The sequence below is a fragment of the Diabrotica virgifera genome, chromosome 9 (genome assembly GCF_917563875.1).
Source record: "Diabrotica virgifera virgifera chromosome 9, PGI_DIABVI_V3a".
NCBI classification, from domain to species: Eukaryota; Metazoa; Arthropoda; class Insecta; order Coleoptera; family Chrysomelidae; genus Diabrotica; species Diabrotica virgifera.
In genome coordinates this window covers 28,344,673-28,368,532 of record NC_065451.1, presented here as the reverse complement: position 1 = coordinate 28,368,532, position 23,860 = coordinate 28,344,673, and the positions used below count along the sequence as shown (strand labels likewise).

Genomic DNA, 23,860 nt, shown 5'->3' with positions numbered 1-23,860 from the left:
CCTACCAGATTGAAAACAATGGGAACCTTATCTGTTTTCAATAAACCATTGTTTTCAATCTTTTAGAATGTAGAGTAACATTTTTGGATGTTGTTTTATGTGCTATTAGATTGAAAACTTAGTTTTTTGCTAGCAGTTGCCGCTAGGGCATCCCTGCCATTTCGTTCGTTGCAATCCGTGACTGCACGCCGGGCTGAGAGAGCAGCATATGTGCCTCCTGATGAGAGACTAATAAGTTTCGAAACCGATAGACGTGCTTGCTACACTCTCTGATTGAACTGGAATAATGATGCGGCTGTAGTTTCGTGTTGCAACGAAATTGAAAATGGTTATTCATTTTTGATTTACATGTCTACTCTGATTGGAGTATGAAGGGAACCATTCGCGTTGGAACTTTACCGCGCTGAGCAGATGGGACGTGAATTATAAATTGTAAAATTCCCTCATCTTCTTTAGTCTCAGCATCCGTTATGGCTTGCAAATTGTAGAAGCCTCGGAGGTGTTACCAGACAAGGTTCCCATTGTTTTTAATCTGGTAGGATGTAAAATAACATTTTTGGATGTTGTTTTATGTGCTATTAGATTGAAAACTTACTTTTTTGATTTTACTTTTATTTTTAACTAGGTATTGTAAATTTACATGAATTGAAAGTGTGTGTAAAAAAATAATATAAATTAAGTGTTTTTATTTAAATATAAATTAGTGTACAAAAATCAATAATTTCGTCTATTACAATATTCATAGACGGACATTACAGACTATTAGTATTTGTTCCGTTTGTTATTGTATCTGCTATCTTTTATATTAATGTTTGTTCCGTTTTCGTGTATCCCTCATTTTAGAAATTGATAATTTTAACTTTAACATAAAAAATAAATCAAAATTTGTTTTATACGTATTGTTAGATAAAACCTGTCGGGCGCCCTGTGGCGTAACCGGGGTGGTTGGGGGTTATACCCCCTTTGGGATGTACTTTAAGTTCTATACGCTTTACAGCATTACTATTCCATACCCCCAGAGACCCTCCAGTAGTTGTAACCCCCCCTTAGGATTATCCTGGTTACGACGTTCGATCGTGTGGCAGAAAAGAGCGCGACTGTTCCCGGGTTAACAACAAAAAAGATTTTTGTTGAACTAATGACACTATAAAAGAATAACTAATGAATTCTAACAATTTGTATTCGGTTATTATCACTAGAAAATAAAATAGTCAATTTAACAAAATAATCCCATAAAACTCAACGCTAAAACGTCCTCACAAATCTGACAGCGTGTCACGTGACTGTAAATATAGAGGGAGACCACGGAGCGCAATATCTATATCTATCTATCTATCTACCTATCTATCTAATCAACCTTAACGACGTTCTACACCTTCGGCAAAGAATTAAGGATTTGCATGAAATTTTAGTATGTTATAGTTTACTTCAAAAAACTGAGACTTGATTTTTTAAAAATTGTTTTACCGTGCCGTTTAATTACTATTAAGGGTCAAAGTTAAGTTTTAACATGGGCTCTTATGGGAATTCTTAAAAAGTTAATAACTTTTGACCCAAATTTACGATTTTTAATTATTTGTGCTTAAATTAAAGGTTTTTTTTGTAAGGAATAACATATTAAAAAATGAGGATTGTTTACCGTACCATTTATTTTTAATTTATTTATTATAATTTATTCCGTAATTTCCGTAATTTATAACAATTTATTTTTATAAAGTATTCAATACTGAAACATATGATTTGAGTATTCTGCTATAAATGCATTGTTACCAACTTTCGCTTGCATATAAGTTCCCCCCCTTTCCTCTGAGAGGCATACCCCGCAACGAAGGTGTAGAACGTCGTTAAACGCCCATTGCTGGGCATAGGCTTCCTCTGTTATAAATCTCCATTGGTTTCTATTCTGGGCGATCTGCATCCAGTCCTTTCCTGCCGTTCTCTTAAGGTCGTCCGTCCATCTCATCTGTGATCTTCCTCATTTTCTTTTGTGTTCCCATGGTACGACGATGTTTCATTTAAGTTTTGCAACCTGTCTTGATACATCGTTCACCTTTGTTTTTCTCTGATCCATGAGTTTCTTTTCTTGTCTAGACAAGACCGATACCTATAGCATCTGTCTTTCCATTTGTCTTTGTTTTTTTTGATATCCTGCCAATATTCTCCTTTGTGAAAGTCCATGTTTGTGAGCCATATGTGACACATATTGCGAATATCTATCATTTGTGGCTAAATAAGGTCGTTTAAGCAAATGTGGAAATAAAAATGTTATGTCGGATATTGAAGCAATTGATGACGAGAAAAATTTTTAATGTTCTTATCCAAATTATGTCGAAATACTAAGATTTTAATATAAAATTGTAAAATAAGTTAAATTCCGCTGTGTTAAGATTTTAATATTTTTACCTATTTTTACTTTAATATTAGCAGTACCTATTTAGGTACAATCAGTCCCAAAATCATAAATAAGTGGTCATAAAATTGATATCTGCTGAACATCTGTTGCAACTGCAAATTTAAGGGTTCTGACTTTATTGCTAAATTTATCCGCAATTAGTCTATCAGAAAAAAAATCTAATGCAAATAATATCAAAACAAACAACAAATGTTTATTAGTTTATATTTTATATAAATTAAAAAATAGCAGAATCCATAAAATAATTTATTACTACAGGGAAAACTACAAATTTGATTTTTCGGGAGAAAAAAAAAGAGAAATTGAAATTGGTAGATTCGACGGGAGATTGGTAGCTGTGGCATCACTGTTGATACATAACACCAAATTTTTAGGCCACTGCTGGCTGTTGGGTCTATATATTATACGTCATACGTAAAAATTATCAAACTAAATAAACAGAAGAAGAATTTTGATTGAAGTCATGAAGTCGTAGGGCGTCAGTCAAGGTTGCCAGGTCTGGTGAAAATTCACCAGATTTGGTGATTTTCTAACCCATTTGGTGATATGGTGAAAACTTTTTTAAAAATCTTAATATCTGGTGATTTTTTGACCTTATCTATATTATATTTTTTTATTTAAAAAGTACGATTATATGTTTTTTATTCGTTATTAAGAATTGCCTAATATTCATATAATACAAAAAGTCTAATTTTGTAATATAAAATGATCCGCCTCTGTGGTGCTCAACTGGGGATCCACCGAAATTTACGCTACTCTTACAAGTGTTCATGCACTTCGAATAATTTATGTCTTGGTTTTATAAACAAACCAGTTCAGTTAATATCAACATATCAATTTTCAATTTATCAGTTTTATCTTTCTTGTGTCAGCTGTAGAGTTTTAAGTGATTACTGTTCTTCATATTTTGTAGTTTTGTCACGTTTTGTTTTGGTTTGGTCATCTAAACTAAAATCTCAAAGGTTCTTAGGAACTATTTTTTCAATTTTAATTTGCATTAAAAATTTATTAGCATGAGCAAAATTACTAGGTTTCCAACAAAACAATTTTGTATAACACCCCGCTCGACAAGGGTCGTCTGTCAGGCCAAGTTTAAGACATAAAACGTTAAGTTTTAAATGTACAGTACCTTTTATAAAAATGAACACCTACATTTTACATTATATTTTACAAAAAAAAATCGTTTCATTTGTATTTTAATTACTGTTTTATTAGGTTTGTTCCAACCCTTCACATTACCGTCCTCGAATGGTTACGCGTATGCGCATGCGCAAAATTCTGCGCAGCAACACATTTTTCGTTACTGCGCATACTCATAACAATCTGGTGATTTTTAGCAAAATCTGGCAACTTTTTAAGCAATTGTCTGGTGATTTTTAGTTTTTTGACCTGGCAACTATGGCGTCAGTGTTACCAGATCTCCTGTTTTAGCAGGAGATCTACTGTTTTCATACTTCTCCTGTTTTCAATCTCAAATCTTCCGTTATATTTTCCACTAGAATATGGTATGTTGGTATTACATTTGAGAGATTATTTAGCGTTATCAGACAAGTTTAAACATTTGTGAAACCTGTTTTGATGCGCAGTTCCGTTTTCAAGCGCTTGAAAACGGAACTGCGCATGCGAATCAGTCAGAAACCAGAAACTAGTCATGGTCTTCCTTCAGTTCTATTAATTACTGCTTAATAAGTTAAATAATTAACTACTGAATTAATGGCCTTGAAAAATAGACGTAAGATAGTTAGTTTGTTCAATTTAACTACATTTTATTGTTTTATTTGAAATTATTAAAAAATGTCCTGTTTTCTACTGTTTTTTATGTCCTATTCTACTGTTACGAGAAATTTTCATCTGGCAACACTGTAGGGCGTCCATATTGTGATTTGATTGTGTACTGTAAACTTGTAAACATTGCGATTGTAATTGTTGTTATCTGTTATGTTGTTTAGTTTTCACGTTTCAATTCAATTGTTCTGTTCGTGTCTTCCTCTCACTGGTTCTTGTTTAAGTTCAATTCAACTCGACTAAAATTCGGTGCCCATGATGTGTTATATGTTGTAGTGCAACTACAGTAGTTGTATTGGAAACATTGTCTACAGAAAACTTTAGGTATTTATAAGGCTATTACTAACACTGCTTTTTTATAAGCACTTTTACAAATATTTGTCAAAATAGAATATCCTAACCATAAGAATACTAAAAACTAAATACTAAATACAAGTTGGGTAGAGTCATTTATCTTTGATCTCTAACAGAGTGTCTGTGTCAAAGAGTGTTTAAATCTTAAGGTACGATTCCGACAATGACTGCAGATGGCAACTGCAGACGTCAGTTGCAGTTGTTGCCATGACTGGCGTCAATACTTTGCCCTATTAATTTGTATGAGACTGATTCCGACATCTGAATGCAACTGCTGTCCGGCAGAACGTCAGTTGTTAATAATAGGTTTGTTATAGCAACAGTCAAACTAGTCAGAAACCGTCAGCAAACAGTTGGTCAGTGAGAGAGCATAATATAGTCACCAGTGCTATCCCCTCTACTCGCGCTGGTCGACTATTCGCTGATGGTTTCAAACCATTTGAAACTGATGCTAGAACAAACCTATTTATACAAATAGTACAAAGTAATGACGTCTGTCATGGTGACAACTGTAACTGCTGTCTGCAGTAGTTATCTGAATCGTACCTTTACAGATTTTATATCCACCAGATCATAAGATTGATAAAAGTCATTTCCGAGTGTCTAAATTCTGTTGATTTAAGAGAAGTTGCCATAGTTTGTGTGGTAGAGTTTTATAGAAAACACTATGCCATGTCTCTAAGAATTCTAGTACAGTAGAGCGTCGATAATCCGAACTAATTGGTACAGGGATAGTTCGGATTATCAAATTGTTCGGAATATCGAACATATGTTCAAAATACATACAAAGCTCACAAACATAGTACATGTACATAATGTACAAACGTTTTAGTTACAAGGAATAAAATACCTGCGTCATAAACAAATATATTGTATGTATTTCTGCATAAGCAAAACAAAAATCCTCAGTCATATTTTGCCCATATTGTCATATTAAATCAAAAATTCGGTCCGCGATCATATTTTTTAATTTAATAATTTTTTTTTGCGTTCGGATTAGCGAACGTTCGGATTACCAGGGTTCAGATTATCGACGCTCTACTGTACTACATATATAGTTGATAAGACTTAACCCTAGAAAGGTGGACGCTCATAAATTTGACAACGCCCCTCGATTTTCATCTCAGTTCAGGTGCAATCGTGTAACTTATGCCCATTTGCCCATATACTCCTCAGTAGCTGTTTCCGTAGTCTTAATTTAACACCTTGGTTGCATTTAGAGATATTTATAAACTTACATTGGGTGCGTTACAAAGCATATATGTCCTGTATACCCCATTGGCCACTGTGTGTTACGACATAGTCAACACAGCCAACCATTAGTGTGGTATGAGGTCTATTTGTCCTGTAACACATCCCAGGTGTTAGGTATTGTTTCTCGGACAGCCTGTTAAAATCATTATATTCCTCATCACCAAATTCCTCGTTTGTAAGCACATTCAGTTCTGGGGTTTCAGTACCTAAATAATAGCATCAATGTTTAAAGTTTCAACGGCATCAATCATCTTCAGCGCTTCTTGAAGAGAATAACCTTTTCTGGAACAAACAATACGTTACAATTCCAAAAGTTCCGATTTTTGCTCCCATATGTTCCTAGTGTTACACATATGTAACACCAAGAATTAAAGGCGCTTTTTACAAAACCAGGATAAAATTTCTAAAAATTTATATTATCAATAAGAAAAGACATTAATTTATTCTCAATTGAAAACACTGTAAATTAATAATAACAAAAGAATAGTAAAAATATACTTACTCAAACTTGAGATCCATTTTTACCATAAATAATAAACACCGTCCAGCATCACATACAACACTCAACTAAATAAACAGGTTAGATCAAATCCTCGAACGAACTGCTGACAACTAGTAAACAAGTGTACCTTGAAAGTCTTGCATCATCATCTAGTTAAAATTAAAATCACTTCCCGAATTTAAGGCTTAAGATTTTAGCGGTTTCTGCGTTACATATATGTAACGCTAGGAGCTTAAGGATTAACAGCATTCTGAGAGCTTGACGATATATTGGTGAAGTACTCTAACCAGTTTTACATTCCTGCCTACAAACTTTTAATCGGATAACGCAAGACCTCATATTTCCTGAAACCATGGAGTTCATACAAGAACCTGGTATAGATACTTTGTGGGATATGGTAGGTCGAAATTTAAATCAATTGCCACATTCTCCTCCAGCAATCATAAAAGATCGGTGGCATGACATAAGAAGAATATGAATGAGTATTTCACAATATGATATAGACCACTTAATTTGGTCAATGCCCCATAGAGTAACTTATTTAGTGTATAGAAAATCAAGGAAGATCCACTCTATCAACTTTTTTATGAAAATGATTTGCAAATTTGTTTATAATCTTATGTAATGTAATGTTTATTCAAGGACTTGCCATTTTTACAAATCAACTTAAATTCAACTAGACTATCAAAGCACAATGAAAGCTGAAGGCTTTTTCTACGACTTTAAATTAGCAAATTTTCAAGGTATTTCTGATTACTTAGACACAATATACTGGGATGAAATTTTCAGAGTCAAAAGTTTAGATGATATGGTCAATATACTTTATGATGTCTTGTATGGCGCTATCGATGTTTATGTACCAATGAAAAAGTTTTATACCGGCAATTTTCCTAAATGGTATACCCGAGAGTTAAGAAACTGCATCATTACTTAAAAGAAAGCTCATAAGAAATTTAAAGTGACCAGGTTACCTCAAGACTATAATGAATTTTCTAGATTAAGGTTGATATGCAAGTCCTTAACAGGCCAAGCATACAATCAGTTTGTAGCAAACATTGAACATACACTTCCCAGTAACATTAAAAGCTTTTGGGGGTTCGTAAATTCTAAAAGGAACAATAATAGCATTCCGAACACTTTAAACCATAATGGCCAAACCACTTCCGATGGTCCTACCATAGCCAAGATGTTTGCTCACTACTTTGCTGCAGTATATAGTGAGGACAAAAATGTCCTATTCCAAATAGTGCAAGGGCTAACACTAGTTTCAACATTGCTAGTTGTGACTTATCTATTTCAGAGGTATATATTACGCTTCTTTTCATGAGCATTTTTCAGTGCGTCACAAATGATAGAAAAAAAGATAACTCCGTGATAATAAACATTTCTGACATTTATTCTAACATGACATTTTAGTTAAATCTGACAGTTGTCACATTTTATTTGCAATTTGGCATAAAAGCAAATCAATTGTGTTTATTGCATTTATAAAATGGTATTTTCTTTGATTTGTATAGTCTTATAAATTGTACAGATTATATTCGTAGATATATTATATAATTAGTAAATAATTTTTTTTTTCGATTATAGCGCCATCTATTGACAACTAGAATAAATGTTATAAATGTCACCGACGAAATGTAATCACTGACGTTCGTTTTTTTCTGTCATATACAATTTAATGTGTTAGAAAGAAATCGAAAAACTGTGACGCACTGAAAGATCCTCATGAGAAAAAGCATACCAAATTTTCTCAGCTAAACATACATAAGGGTCCAGGGCCTGATGGAATCCCACTCAAGTTACTGAAATACTGTAGTTTTAATCTTACTCGTCACTTATTCTTTATTTTTGAAAAATCATTACAAACGAGTGAATTCCCTTCCGTTTGGAAAGTTAGTTTTATATCACCGATTTTCAAGAATGGCGATATAAGCAGGGTTCAAAGCTACAGACCTATTAGTATCCTTAATACTATACCTAAACTATTCGAGAGTTTAATATGTGACAAAATTAAGCCTACTATACAAAACGTAATAATTGAACAACAGTATGGTTTTGTTATGGGGAGGTCAACTGAAATGAACTTGTTAAATTATACATCCTTCTCGAATGAAGCCTTGGAAAGCAAATAACACGTAGATGCGATTTATACAGATTTTTCCAAGGCATTTGATAGGGTCAACCATACGTTATTGTTACATAAGATCGAACAGTTAGGTTTCTCTGATCCTCTGCTTAGTTGGATTCAAAATTATCTATTAGATAGAAGGCAGATAGTTTGTATTTAGAATTATTTCTCTAATGAAATTATAGTTAAATCGGGGGTACCTCAAGGCTCCCACTTAGGACCTATCATTTTTAATTTATTTATAAATGACATAAATAAAAGTTTCAATTTTGCTCAATTTCTTCTATTTGCTGATGACCTTAAATTGTTTCACATAATTAATTCTGATTTGGATCGCTACAATTTGCAATCAGATCTTAATTATCTTGTGGAATGGTGCTCACTTTTAACGTTATGGACTTAAATGCAATCAAATGCTATAACTTTTACTCGACTGAGAAACTTTGAGAATAATTCTTACTATATACGGGACACTAGGTTACAACTAATTGACTCAGTTATAGATTTGGGTGTTATTCTTTGACACTAACTTGAATTTCAATCTAAACATTAATAGCATGGTTTCTAAGTCATTAAAGATGCTTGGCTTTGTTAAAAGATGTAGTTATGACTTTACGACTGATTGTTCTTTAAAACTTCTTTATTGTTCTTTGGTTAGAATACATTTAGATTATGCATCATGTGTTTGGTCACCTCAATATAATTGTCACATTAATAAAATCGAACAAGTTCAGCGTAAATACTTACGTTATTATGCTTATAAGATGCATTTCACTGGTCAAATTTATGAGTCTTTACTGCAAATTATTCGACTTGACTCATTACAGAGTCGCCGTCAACATAAAGCTCTTTGCTTCTTATATAACTTAATTCATGGTCATAAATTCTGTATCTCACTCTTAAATAAAATTGGTCTAGGTGTACCTTCAAGAACCACCCATTCTGTGACCCACCTTCCACTAAGTCATTAACCGTACAAACTATGGTTCAAGTTCCTATCTATGTAAAACTATTAAATTAGCAAACACATTATCACCGCATATTGATTTCTTTATGAACGACTTTACTGCGTTTTCCACACAATTACATGTATATTTAACTTAATGTTTTATTTCAGGACTGATTTGTCAATTGCAAAATGTTTTAGATATTATTTAGATTTTATTACTTTATATTATAGGACTAGCTCTCAATTGTTAAATGAGAGCAAGTAATTTTATTATTGTTTTTTGTATTTACCAATTTTGTACTAGATCTTATTTTGAATTGTTTTTCTAGTTTGTGTGACATTTTAATTGTATTATGTACTAATGGACTTCGGTCCGTCAATAAATAATAAAATAAAAACAATGTGATTACATAAAAAGGTATTTTCGATCTGATTGTTAATAGTACTTAGTGATAAATGAAAAAAATCATTACTACCTATTAAATTTGTTTGCATTTCTACACATTCTCTGTAAGGGTTTATTTACAGTATAAGTTCAAATAATAAGAATATTATAATGTGAAATAATAGGAATATTAGAAGGTGTTGCATTTTTTTGCTATCAGTATACTAAAAATTGTATACTTTACTTAATATTAAGTTGTAAACCAAAATCCTCTTTCTTTCAGGTTTGAAAATCCCTTTCAAAAACTTGAAGGCTACACCCAAGCAGAATATTAAAAGAATTAGACAATAGATATAAGTATAGACACTGATTGCTGAGGCAAGACAAAAGTATTTCCTCCAGAGTTAACGAAGGACATACCCATAAAAAGAAGAAAATATGGTGGGGTTATGCTGTGACCTTGTTTCAAGTTAATATGGTTCTGAATTGAAAATATATTCTTAGTACACCACTTTGTACACTTGGTTACTCTACTCTGGAGTATAAACACAATACTGAAACAGATAAAATCATGTCTGATCAAATAGAAGTAAAACAAGAATTTAGTGAAGTGTGTAAAAAAGAAGAAGATGATGATGAGGTGGGTGATACACTACTGGATACCTTTAAAATCGAGATCAAGGAGGAACCTAAGAAGGAAAGTGCCAGTGATACATTTGATTCTGCAGACCTTAAGGAGTATCCTATAAAAACCGAAGAACAAGATGGTAAGTAAATAAAAAGCAAAATAAAGCTTCAACCCAAGCCCTTTTTTCAGTGTGTCATTAATGTTGACGTCAAATTCGCGATGTTAAGGGCGCCCGAAGTCCCATTTAACGACCATGTTAACATTATGTCAACTATCTCTGCAACCAAAGCACTTAGAGACCTAATTTTGTTCTATTTTGAAACTATAACATGTATTGTTTAGTTTCGAGTAGATTTCTAAAAAGTTAGAGTGAAAAAACATTTACTTAAAAAGTCTTTAAAATGCTTTTACAAAAAAAACCCAAAAAAGTTTACATTTTATTTTTTATATTACATACTTGTTTTTGTACATTTTTCAATAAAACTTTACCAGGAACTGATATTATCTATCTACAACGCTGTAAAAAATTTTGACCTTTTATCATCCAAGGATCCAGAGATATTTGACATCAAAAGTTATAAAACCTAGTATTCGGGATATGGCAAAAAACATAAAACACTCTAATAAGCCATAAAGAAAGCTATCGGTACCAGTGGCGTAACTAGTAAGAGTTTTGGGGCTTATGTACTTTGAGCTTAAATACCCCCCCCCCCCCCAGAGACCCTCTAGCCTCCAGTGGTTGTACACCCCCCTGGTCTGGTTACTCAGTTGAGCAGATGTTCAAAAAGCAAATAATTTTGTAACCATGGATATTTTCTACTGAGCTATTCCAGGTTAAAATTTTTGTTTTTCTGGAAGACAAAAATTAAGATATGGCTGTTCAAAATTGACATACACTCGTGACTAGTTATTCATTCAAGCCCCCTCCTACACTACAGCCCTTTCAAAAATAATAACTTTGAACCGATGTTCATAAATATAAACAATCATAAAATATAAACAATGCATAAGTAAAGTAACTTATGAAGCGGTAACGATTAATTTCATTTGAGATGCTAGTTAGTTGATTTTCACTTTATTTTGAGCGCAACTTGTTTGCTTTTGATGCTATATTTTAGGAACTTTTTTTAAAAAACAAGAATAAAGCTTTTATTAAATAGTTTAAAAAAATTATGATGAATTTTCTCCAAAATGTGTTTCATTTTTTGGTTATTTCAAGTTGAAATATTCAATTTGGAATTTGACAAATAACAACACATTTTTAATTAGTTACATCTCTGCTTCTACTGAGTATACAGACCTTATACATACACCATTTTTTTCACTTTTTTTATAAGCTATATTATTGGTAGGAATGTTTTTTTAGATAAAATACTTTTTGAGTTATTTACGAAAAACCGTCTAAAAACGTGGTTTTCTTTCGATTTAACATCAACGAACTGTCAATACTGATGGAATGGCCAAAGGCCCCGTCCCATTCAAACAGTGAAGCGAGATTGCCTGCAACATACAAGAGAGAGGTCCTGTCCTAGAGAGACAGATAATTTTTCAGGTAAAATTTGCTACAACTACCACCAGAGTTGCCAGATGTGATTTTATAAATCCCACACTTAGAAACTGAAATTCCCTCAAATTCAAGCTCAAATCACCCAAATTTAAATTTTTGCCGCATTTTAATAAATTAGCAGTCAAATGTAGAGAACAGTAAACAAAAATTATATTACTTATCAACAGAGGGCCCTGGAAATAATTCATAGGTCCTATCTTCTTCGACTATATGAGAGTATAATATACAGTTCTATGTGTACATTCGCAAATTTAATTTCCCATGACCCCTTAAAATCTTCCATAATTTTCACCCCAAAAAATCTTCCAACCATTTCTGCTTAGAGAAGTTCCCTTATACGCTTTCAAATTACCCCAAAATTGTGGGAAAATACCCCAATCTGGCAACCCTGACGTACCTGACTAGCAGTGTCAATTTGTTTGTTTACGAAAGATGGCGATTATCTTCCCTCCTTTACCTGAGTAGCTCTATCTCATCCTGAAGTCATTAAAGAAATTCATGGCGATTCCATCAGTATTGACAGTTCATTGTTTAGCATACATACATATTCTAAACGTCAACCAAACGTTAAGTAGAAGTTGCCTGAATATGCAACTACCCATCAACGCTACATAATTTTCTAAGTTCAATTTATAATAATTACGGACATACCTTCTTTTCTGTAACTTAATGCGTTAGAGAGAATTCGATATAAACTATGACACACTGAAGGAAGGGTTTGGTTTGAACCGTATATTGATGTAATAGAAAACATAATATTATGTGGTATGTGCATTAAAACAAATTTTTCAGTAAATCAATTTTTGAAGGGTTTTGTTCTATTAACAATTTAAAACAAATAGAGGTGCATTTTGAATGTTCTTATTTTTCTTCTTTTCGTAGGTATAGACATGACTATGACTCTGTCAGTTTTTTCAATGTGCCTCTAGTAAGTTGTAGTTCCATCATTTTCGTTGTCTTCCCACTGATCGTCTTCCTATTGGAGAACCTTCTCTCGCTATCCCTACTACTCTATTTGTTGTCGTTCGGGTTATGTGGTCATTCCATTTTATTCTTCTGTTTCTCACCCATTTATTAATGTTGTCCACCTTGCATCTCCGTCATATATCTGTACTTCTCGCTCTGTCCCATAGAGTCTTACCATCGATTTTTCGAATGGTATTCATCTCCGCTGTTTCGAGCAATCTTTTTGTCCTCTCTGTGTCGGGTCGTGTTTCTGCCGCGTGTGTCATTATTGGTCTGATGACTGTTTTGAAAATTCTGCCTTTCATTTGTTTTCTGATATTTTCATTTCTCCATATTTACCCCAGGCTGTGGGTGAAAAATAGGTCGATTTCAGGATATAATTCAGGAATTTTTGAAACCTATCAGATGTTGTAAAGGACGATGCCAGGAATAACTTCTAAAATGTAACCAAAAATATTGTGCGCTTTTTTTTAATTGCGATTTTCATTTGTTAAATTTGCAATTTTTATTGATTTTTAATTTTGCAGCTTCGGATATTGATTTTAGAGAAAAACTTTTTAATAGAAAGTTGTAGTAAATTAAAAAACCTACAATTTGAGCTATGGTAAGTTTAATTTAGTTAATTGGTTATTGCAAAACAGCCTGCGAAATGTCCAAAATGGCCGTTTTTTACAATTGCATTATTTATTGTACAAATATATTTTTTTATTTTTTAAAGCTTTAAAATGAAGATCTTTTAATTCCAAACATAAAAAAAATTGTAAAGCCAGATTAACGAATTTGTTGCTTAGATATTATAAATTGTTTATCCCAATAGGTCAAATGTCGAAGGCTATAACTTTTTGAAAAAAAAATCGTAGAGAGTTGGTGAAACATCTAATCTCCTTCTAAAGAGTTATATTTTCATATTCTGATGTAAATAAATGCGTAAAATATTTTTAAACCTCTAATTTTTGGGTTTGAAAATAAGGGGGGAAATTTCGTTATAAACATTTAGAGCTGAAGCGGCCCTGTACATCCTATGAGCTTTTAATTTACAGATTATTGTTGCTGAAGATGAAACAAAGATTTATAAAAAATAAAAAGTTTCTACAACCAACTGAAGCCGAGATAATTTTTGGGTTTGAAAATAAGGGGGCAAATTTCGTTATAAACATTTAGAGCTGAAGCGGCCCTGTACATCTTATGAGTTTCTAACTTACAGATTATTGTTGCTGAAGACAAAACGAAGATTTATAAAAAAATAAAAATTTTCTACAACCAACTGAAGCCGAGATAATTGTTTTTTTTTTCTTAAGTCGTAGTGCCTTTATTTATAACAATTAAGAAATTATTTTACAGTCATTGAGTAAAGAAAGACTTATATTATCTTAAAATAAAAATTATTATAAAATATAATTACATTTAATTATTAAAAATTATTTTTAAAATCGGTGCTTTTGCGAGCGGCCGAATTTTGCAAATCGCCCGGCTCGCTTCAAATCCGCGCGGTCGGAAAATTTTTACCTAACTTGTATTAAATTTTGGCAGAAAACAATTTAATAATATTACCATTATAATATACAGTCTATTTACCACTGTATTTGTTTTTCTTGATAAACTTTTATATGTGAAATTTCATTTCTGAAGGAATAATATTACAAAAATGATACATATATATGAAATATATAAGTATATTTTTAATTTTTTCATTGTTATATAAATATAATAATAATAATGTTACTTCTTACTATAATATACAATATAAAACTTTTTCTTCTTGTAGTGACTATTCTTTTTGGATTTCACATATAAAATTTTATCAAGAAAAACAAACACAGTGGTAAATAGACTGTATATTATAATGGTAATATTATTAAATTGTTTTCTGTCAAAATTTAATACAACGTACGTAAAAATTTTCCGAGCGCGCGGATTTGAAGCGAGCCGGGCGATTTGCAAAATTCGGCCGCATGCAAAAGCACCGACTTAAAAAATAATTTTTAATAATTAAATGTAATTATACTTTATAATAATTTTTATTTTAAGATAAATAAGTCTTTCTTTAGTCAATGACTGTAAAATAATTTCTTAATTGTTATAAATAAAGGCACTGTGATTTAAGAAAAAAAAACAATTATCTCGGCTTCAGTTGGTTGTAGAAAATTTTGTTTTTTTTTATAAATCTTCGTTTCGTCTTTAGCAACAATAATCTGTAAGTTAGAAACTCATAGGATATACAGGGCCGCTTCAGCTCTAAATGTTTATAACGAAATTTGCCCCCTTATTTCCAAACCCAAAAATTATCTCGGCTTCAGTTGGTCGTAGAATTTTTTTATTTTTTTATAAATCTTCGTTTCATCTTCAGCAACAATAATGTGTAAGTTAAAAACTCATAGGATGTACAGGGCCGCTTCAGCTCTAATGTTTATAACGAAATTTGCCCCCTTATTTTCAAATCCAAAAATTAGAGGTTTAAAAATGTTTTACGCATTTATTTACATCAGAATATGAAAATATAACTCTTTAGAAGGAGACTGGATGTTTCACCAACTTTCTACGATTTTTTTTTTCAAAAAGTTATTATAGCTTTCGACATTTGACCTCTTGGGATAAACAATTTATAATATCTAAGCAACAAATTCGTTAATCTGGCTTTACAATTTTGTTTTGTTTGAAATTGAAAGATCTTTATTTTAAAGCTTTAAAAAATAAAAAAAAATTATTTCTACAATAAATAATGAAATTGTAAAAAACGGCCATTTTGGACCCTTCGCAGGCTGTTTTGCAATAACCAATAAACGAAATTAAACTTACCATAGCTCAAATTGTAGGTTTTTTAATTTACTACAACTTTCTATTAAAAAGTTTTTCTCTAAAATCAATATCCTAAGCTACAAAATTAAAAATCAATAAAAATTGCAAATTTAACAAATGAAAATCGCAATTAAAAAAAAGCGCACAATATTTTTGGTTACATGTTAGTAGAAGTTATTCCTGGCATCGTCCTTTACAACACCTGATAGGTTTAAAAAATTCCTGAATTATATCACGTTTTTCACCCACAGCCTGGGGTAATTGTGTTATTCAAGCAACCTGCAGCTCTGTTTGCTTTATGCACTTGATCTTCCACTTCTCTTTCGAGCCTTCCGTAGCTAGATAGTGTGATGCCTAGATATTTAAACTCCATCACTTGTTCTATTATCTGACCCTCCAGTTCCAATTTACATCTTATTGGATTTGCTGTTATAACCATGCATTTTGTCTTTTTTGGGAAAATTAACATGTTAAATTTTCTGGCGGTTATGTTAAATTGGTGCAGCATATTTATGTTGTATCAAAGAAAATGAGATATGCCGGATATGATGTATGCCGGAATCAAAGAAAATGAGATAGTGGATGAAATGGCAAAGAATTCAGAAACTTTAAATGAAATAGTAGATTTAACAATCTCCAGCGATTACATTCCAGAATTGCATAAAAAATTAAGAAAGAAATGGGAAACTATTTGGCTTAAGTTTGTACAAACTTCGAGGAATCCATACACTTACATATACCCACAACTTCCGCAAAATATCCCACATGAGCAGGGCCCCCGTAACCGAGCGTGCGACGCACGCGGGCGCAACCCCAAAAGGGCGCCAAACCAAAGGTTTGGTAAATAAGAAATATTTATTTTACATGAGATTATTTTTTTATGCAATCTTAATTTTAATTTTTTATGGACTAAGAGAAATCTCAAAAATCAATATTGAAAAAATAATTAAAATCTTATTTTATATTTGGTGTTAATAAACAATAATTACTACATTATTATATTTTTAAAAACAATATAGGTAATATCCGAATATCTGTTTTTCAATATTAATGTTAAAGTAAAAAATAATATTTAGGGTATGGTGCATAGTTAAAAATATTATTCAATAATTATGGACCGTACCCCAGATTCAAGTCTTATTAAGCAAATAAGCCTAATTTTGCGTTATGTTGTATTAAACGATAATTCTAAAAAAGTTCAAATACAAGAAAGTTTTTTAGCTTCTCGAATAATATTTGACACTACAGGGGAAGGGTTAATTAATTTTGTAGTTGAACTATTACAAAATTTAAATATAAAAGACATGAAAGGTCAACGGTATGATAACGGTGCCAATATGCGTGTATGATAAGGTTAGGATAATCCTCGAGCTTTTTTGTTCCAGGCGCTGCACATAGCTTAAATTTAGTAATGAATGATGCTGCTAAAATGTCAAATAAAATAGTAAACTTGGTTAATATTTTACAAGAACTTTACGTATTTTTCTCTTCCTCTACAAAAAGAATGGGATATTATAAAACTACATGTTCCTGTATGTATAAAGCCATATAAATTTCATATAATTAAAATTTGTGAGAATCTTACAAACATAGCGGAATATTATACCTTTAACATAGAAATTAGACAGTATTAGAATAATTGATCAAGTCCTAAGTTCGTTAAATAGTAGATTTGGTATGATGTTTGGTTATGATTGATAATTTTTTTGGTTTTTTAGTGATATTATTACATTAAGTGATGATGATATTTAAAAAAAACTGTCTTGCTCTTTAACAAAAGCTAACTGATCCAGTAAAAACAGTACTTACTACTAATAATCAACTCTTAATAATCAATATTTGAAAATATCTAACTGTGTTTCGTTAAGTATCCTCCTCACTTCAAAATTAAAGTTATTAAAAATTACTTGAATTCTACTGTGGTAGAGGAAAGATTATCTGGTTTGGCAATATTACCTATATAGCAAGAGCTCGTCAATAGAATTGACTTTTGCTGAAAATCTAGAAAAACACCCATTTAATTCAATTTAGATTTAAGCTATCGCTTTCTAGATTTATGAGCGTAGGCGCAAAATTTCGGACCATTTTTTAAATGTACTCATTTTTTCGAATCCTGAGAAAACTAAAAAATATTTTTGAAAAATTTAAACGCCGAATGAAATATTACATTATTACCAAGGGCCGAAAGTCCATTAGAATAAACAAAAAGTTTTTTTTTGAATGAGATATTTAAAATTATAAATCATACTAAATTTTCTATTTTTTTTCACCCCTGTAACTTACTAAAATAAACATTATTGAAGTTTTCAGGAAATTTCGGCCCTCGGTAATAATGTAATCCTTCATTCTGCGTTTAAATTTTTGTAATATACTTAGGTACATACATAATAGTTTTCTCAGGATTCGAAAAAAATGAACACATTTAAAAAGCATTGGCCTGGAATTTTACGCCTACGCTGTTAACTAATATATTAATACTTTATTTGTTTTTTGCCATTATCGCAACAAATCAGTTACAAGAAAAATAAAATTTGAGTTCATGCAATTTCTGTTGTTTTATGACAAGTAAAAAATAAAAAAATATAGATTTCTTTCATAAGTGGATAGGTATAGTAGATTTAAGGGCGCTAAAATATATGCCGCACGAGGGCGCCGCTCAGCCTTGCGGGGGCTCTGCACATGAAATAGTATATTTAACAATCTCCAGCGATTACATTCCAGAATTGCATCAAAAATTAAGAAAGAAATGGGAAACTATTTGGCTTAAGTTTGTACAAACTTCGAGGAATCCATACACTTACATATACCCACAACTTCCGCAAAATATCCCACATATTTGATTATAACGTTACTCGATTTTATTCCACATCCCTAAGTCGTTTAAGATTAAACCATGGCAATTTTCCTGCACATTTAGCTAAAATAGAAATGCGTGTCAACTCTCTCTGTTCATGTGATAACTACTCTACTGCAGATTTAAATCATATAATCTTTAATTGTGAACTTAATAAATACCGTACGAAAGCACTAATTGCTAGACTTCAGGAGCGAAATGTAAGTTTACCGCTGAATATTTCACACTTACTAAGCTTCAATACCAAAACTATTAATGATATTATCATACAATTTCTTAAAGATTCTAAAATAAAAATTTAATATAACATCTTCAATCTGCAACTTTCAAATATCTGTGGCAAAAAGTTTATCTAATGCCATCCCCTCTTTGTGAACACACACACATATTTATGTTGTAAAGCATCTTCACTTTGAGAGATTAGTATTACATCGTCTGCATAGCAGATTATTTTAAGTTCTTTTTCTACCATTTGGTATCTTTTTTTAATTCTTACTTTTTTATTATTTCATTCATGATCAGGTTGAACAATAAAGGACTTAAGGAATCCAGTATTATCCCATTGCCAGCTTCAATTGAGTCAGTTAGTTCATCTTCTACTTTTACTTTTATTGTGTTGTTCGGGTAGATTTTTTCGATCGTTTTAATTGTTCCTAGAGTTACCTCTTCTGAGTATAACAAATGGATAACGTCCTTTAATTCGACCCTGACAAATGCTTTCTTAAGGTCCACGAAACATAAATATGCCGGTTTGTTGTATTCTAACGATTTCTCTTGAACTTGCCTCATTATAAATATAGCGTCAGTGCATGATCTTCCCGACCTAAAACCTTGTTGTTCTTCTGCTAATGTTATAATTTCAGTCAATTTATTTGTTATCACTTTGGTTGTTAATTTTAATTTTGAATGTTAAATATAGAATTAATTATCTATCTATAAGTATACACTTACCATTTCTTTACACTGCTTTACTGTGCATACCACATCTGGCTGCTTATACAAATGCAAATACTTTATTGATCCTTTAATACATTAAAATGTATAGGATACGTCACTACAATAATTCATTATAAAAACATTAATATGTATAGTACAATATTGACAGTCAACATTTTGTACAAGTGAAATATGAAGCTACTACATTTTGTCCTCAAGATATTCATTTATAGAATAATAGGATTGTTTTAAGAGTAAATGTAACATTTTTTTAAATTCTGTGGAAAGTGGTATTTCTTTTACTGTTTTTGGCAAATGATTGTATAAGGTCAGTCCCATATATCTGAAACAATTTTGAAATCTCGATGTTCTGTGTTTAGGAACTCATAAAGTTTCAGCATTTTTTGTATTATAACAGTGATTGTCTGAATTTACTGGATATGTATTGATGTGATCTTTAATTATTGATATGAGATAATATTCTTATATGTCATTTAATTTAATCAATGCATTAATAATAATCTAATTAATTTACCAGATCACATATCAATATGTTTTCAATCTCAGGGCTTTTTATAAAATTAATTACTTACTTACGTGGCTTCTAAGTATTTCTCAATGGTTCCTAATCGGGATAGGAAAGAAAAGAGTAAAATAATACACACATATGGGTTACAATTGTAATCAAAATATTGTTTATTTTATTTAAATGGCAATCACTGCTTAATATTTGCTATATCTTATTATTCTTAAACATAACATTTACACATGGGAATCTTATTTCCTTTTGGTTTCCAATTGAAAGTTTTTATTAACATTTAACTATTATGATTTATTAGCAACAATTCTATTTAAGTTTGATGAAGCTTTTCTGATATTATTGATTATGTTTCTTCAATTTTAAATGTGGTATTTAATACGAAAAACCCATACATTCATGTCCAAACAAATGAGACTGACCTTTTTCTGGTGAACTGAGAATGTCTTCACACAAGACCCGTTTCCTGCTATCCTTGGCTGCGATCAAAACCTCGTCCTGGCTTCCAGTAATGTTCTCCTTTGAAACTAGCTCGTATAGCTCTCGTTTCCTGCTTCTGTCGTGATGTTGTGTTCTACCTTTTTCGAAACTGCAATCAGCTACCGGGAACTCTTGGCTCAAGGAGGTTCTTTTACTCTCAACCTGGCCTACCTCTCGTTCCACGATAGATACTCCACACTCACGGAACTACACCGGCTTTCTCACTCTCCGTACACTACCGTCTACTACTGGACTTCACTTCTCGACAGCTCAAAACATTCTGCTCTCTATTTGTCATTCATTCCCCTACTTTCTAAATATCCCTTCCAGATTCACAAATCAAACTTCCACCACCAACTCTCATTCGCAGTATTCCTCAAAACCAATTTTTAATCTTTCTAAATATGCTTAATGGATTTCAAAAGAAAAATAGTTAATTCCCATTCTAAAATTACTTTCTACTATTTACAAAATTTAATGATCTATTATCTACTTCAACTGAGTCTTATTTAGCATAAGCTAATGATCGAACCTTCCGCGAACAACGATAATGACCTATTATCGATTTCACTTGAGTTTTATTTAGCATAGGCTAATGATCGAACCTTCCGCGAACAACGATAATGGTACGCGCCATTCACTTTGTTTGTTCTAAGCGCATTGTCCCGAGTTTCGTTTAATCACTTCTTAAAATTAAATATAACAATTTGTTGTATACAGGTTGTTCTAAATTTATATGCCCGTGGTTGAGAAAATTGAAAATATTTTATATTAAATTGAATTCTGTTTATAATTATCAAAATTTAATTTTCATATCAAATAGAAATATAACAGTATTGATTTCCTCTTTTACATAAACATTTATAGATGTATAGGCAGTAGAACGTTAAAATTTGATGTTCAATAAAAATTGGTTTATAGGATTGTTGATAATCCAAACTAAAAATTTTACGTATAATTTTTTTTGGGTACTTAATGAACAGGTTGTTATATTATTTACTAAGTTCTCCCACAAAATTACATTATACCACATGTTCGATTAAGAAGTTCGCTGTAGCGAACTCGGCTGGTTCAATGTTCGGTTTTCACACACAGGTTTTGGGAATTCTTCTTTTTCTTTTTCGAAGGACCAGCTGGGAATCCAGCACCTGTAAGGATTGTTCTTTACAAGGGATATAGATCAGTGGCGGCCGGTCAGGGTCGGCAGTGCTGACCCACACATTATGGACACATTGTAGATTTTCTAAATATTTAATTTAATCCAGAGTTGATGATATTTGTTTCTGTAAAATAAAAAAAATCTGTGAGATAATACAGACTAAATTTAATTCATTGTTTTTAAAAGAATTCGATCAATCCGATACGTTACGTGATCCCTACGCTTAAGAAACTTTTCAAATTAATAATCCCAGCCGTGCATCCGATTGCGATTGTATGAATTCTTTTTTATAAGATCAACTTCGCTTGACGGCATGCCGTCCCTAGATCTACGATTTGAAGCGCTGCGCTGTGGAATATTAGACAACCAATTATACATTTCACCATAATTTCACCCGTATTTGAATGGCAGGGTCCGGCACATAAACAATCTGCCGATCATCGGTGATAGGTAGACACAGACAGCAGCAGGCAAGCCACGTAAATCTAAAGTGCGCTCGAGATGAAATTAATTATGAAATAAAGTAGCTTTTGGAATTTTAAATTTCGGTTAGTTTTCACTGTAGCAGATTTTCGTAAACAGCTTTTGGAAGTTTTTAATTTTATTTTATTAAAAAAGGCGACAATTTTGCAAGTGATGATATTATCTCGATTCGTGAAACAATCGGTTTGAAAACTTTACTAAATGATTATTCTTTTAATATTTTTTTTACATATTTTTAAGAAAGTGTTTACCCAAACTGATGTGATATTCAATGGTGTTGAAAATCAGTCAACTGACATTATTTATTCCAAAAATAGACTAACAAAGCTGGTAAAAAATCTCAGAGATAGTAATTTTCAATATAATATACGCAGTGACGTTTTGGATTCGCTTGATATTTCCGAACACCCCCAAAAAATACAAAAGTATGACACAGATCTCGAAAAACAAGTATATTTTGAAATTTTTGATACTATTATTATTTGTGCAAATAGATACTCCTTTTTTTCAAATTTTGAAGATTTGCAAATTTTTGAAGCTTTGCAAAAATTTAAAAGTTACACCAAAGAATTTTCAAAGTATCTATTAGACAAGTGTATTAAAACTATGCGTCATTCTTTAATCAAATAGACAACTAAAGAAATGAATTAAAAGTTTTATATGCTGATCCAAATATTTTCGGAAGATGGGATAAGTTACAAAATATGTATAATTTTATATACTGCAATTCATTGCAACAAACTGTTCCCGAAATTAATAAATTATTATCATGAATTCTCTCATTGCTACCAACTTTTGCCTAAGGTGATACAGTAGCGATCAACAGGTAGCAACAAAAATGCGGTCGAAGATTCCGAAAGTTCTACGAACTTTCAAAAGTGAGACAACAGTGCGTCGTTGATTCGACACTGACAGTGACGTTTATACTATCAAAAACAATAATTTTTATACAGATAAGGGCGAAATGTTGCCAAGTCAGTGACGTTCGATTTCTTGTTAAAAAAAATCGATTTTTGGTAGTTTCAATGTGACACAAAGTCTAGGCACGGGATAAAAAAGTTTATTTGAAGAAAGTGTATTTTTTTGTCTTTCTTAATGGCGGTACAGGCTCCTTTTTGCAATATTTTATTTAGTTATAGAGTAATTTCCACATACTAACATATTTCTGAAATTGGGCTCTGTATCGTCAAATCTTTATTATATTACGAATAAGTGTGCCAAATATCTCCACAAAATATTCAAAATTACAGCCGAAATCTTGGAACGCGTTTGTAGCTACCTGTTGATCGCTACTGTTTCCTCTTAAATGAACGGGATTTCTCTTGTCTCAAAAGTGTCAAAACGTATTGTCGAAACACCATGAAACAAAAGAGTATGTCAAGCTTTTCTCAAATGTCAATAGAAAAAAACTATTAAAATATCTCCAACACATTAATAAATTTTACGATGATGTTATAACCCATTTTGCTACGTCCAAACAACATAGACTAAAGTTAATTTATAAACATGTTTAGGATCTAAATCTAAATCTAATGTGAAAAAAACAAAAAAAAAAACAAAAAAAAATAAATAAAAAAAAACAAAAACCAAAAATCAAAAATCTTCTATGATGATTGAAGCCTTTCAATTAGATGGTATACCTATCTGAGAAGACAAAAACCTTGCCGACCCTGTCCCTAA

The 23,860-nt window shown here is 31.6% G+C and overlaps 2 protein-coding genes across 10 annotated transcripts in view; both read left to right on the top strand.

Moving 5' to 3' along the window:
* LOC114341160 (zinc finger protein 420-like) overlaps positions 1-9,562 on the top strand; it is a 60,725-nt gene extending 51,163 nt beyond the window's left edge. Inside the window, exon 5 of the mRNA XM_050660067.1 lies at positions 9,557-9,562. Within this exon, the coding sequence (XP_050516024.1) occupies positions 9,557-9,562 (6 nt within the window). The remainder of the gene's footprint in view (positions 1-9,556) is intronic.
* Positions 3,797-23,860, top strand: part of LOC114341161 (gastrula zinc finger protein XlCGF8.2DB-like) — a 108,822-nt gene continuing 88,758 nt past the window's right edge. For 7 of the 9 annotated variants that reach the window (XM_050662224.1, XM_050662222.1, XM_050662221.1 and 4 more), the window contains exons 1-2: positions 4,286-4,522; positions 10,057-10,540. In XM_050662224.1, coding sequence (XP_050518181.1) covers positions 10,345-10,540 — 196 coding nt within the window. In that variant the 5' untranslated portion in view covers positions 4,286-4,522; positions 10,057-10,344. Of the gene's footprint in view, positions 3,919-4,052; positions 4,146-4,285; positions 4,523-10,056; positions 10,541-23,860 lie in introns of those variants that run through there. The other 2 variants (XM_050662217.1, XM_050662218.1) reach the window with 2 other exon arrangements.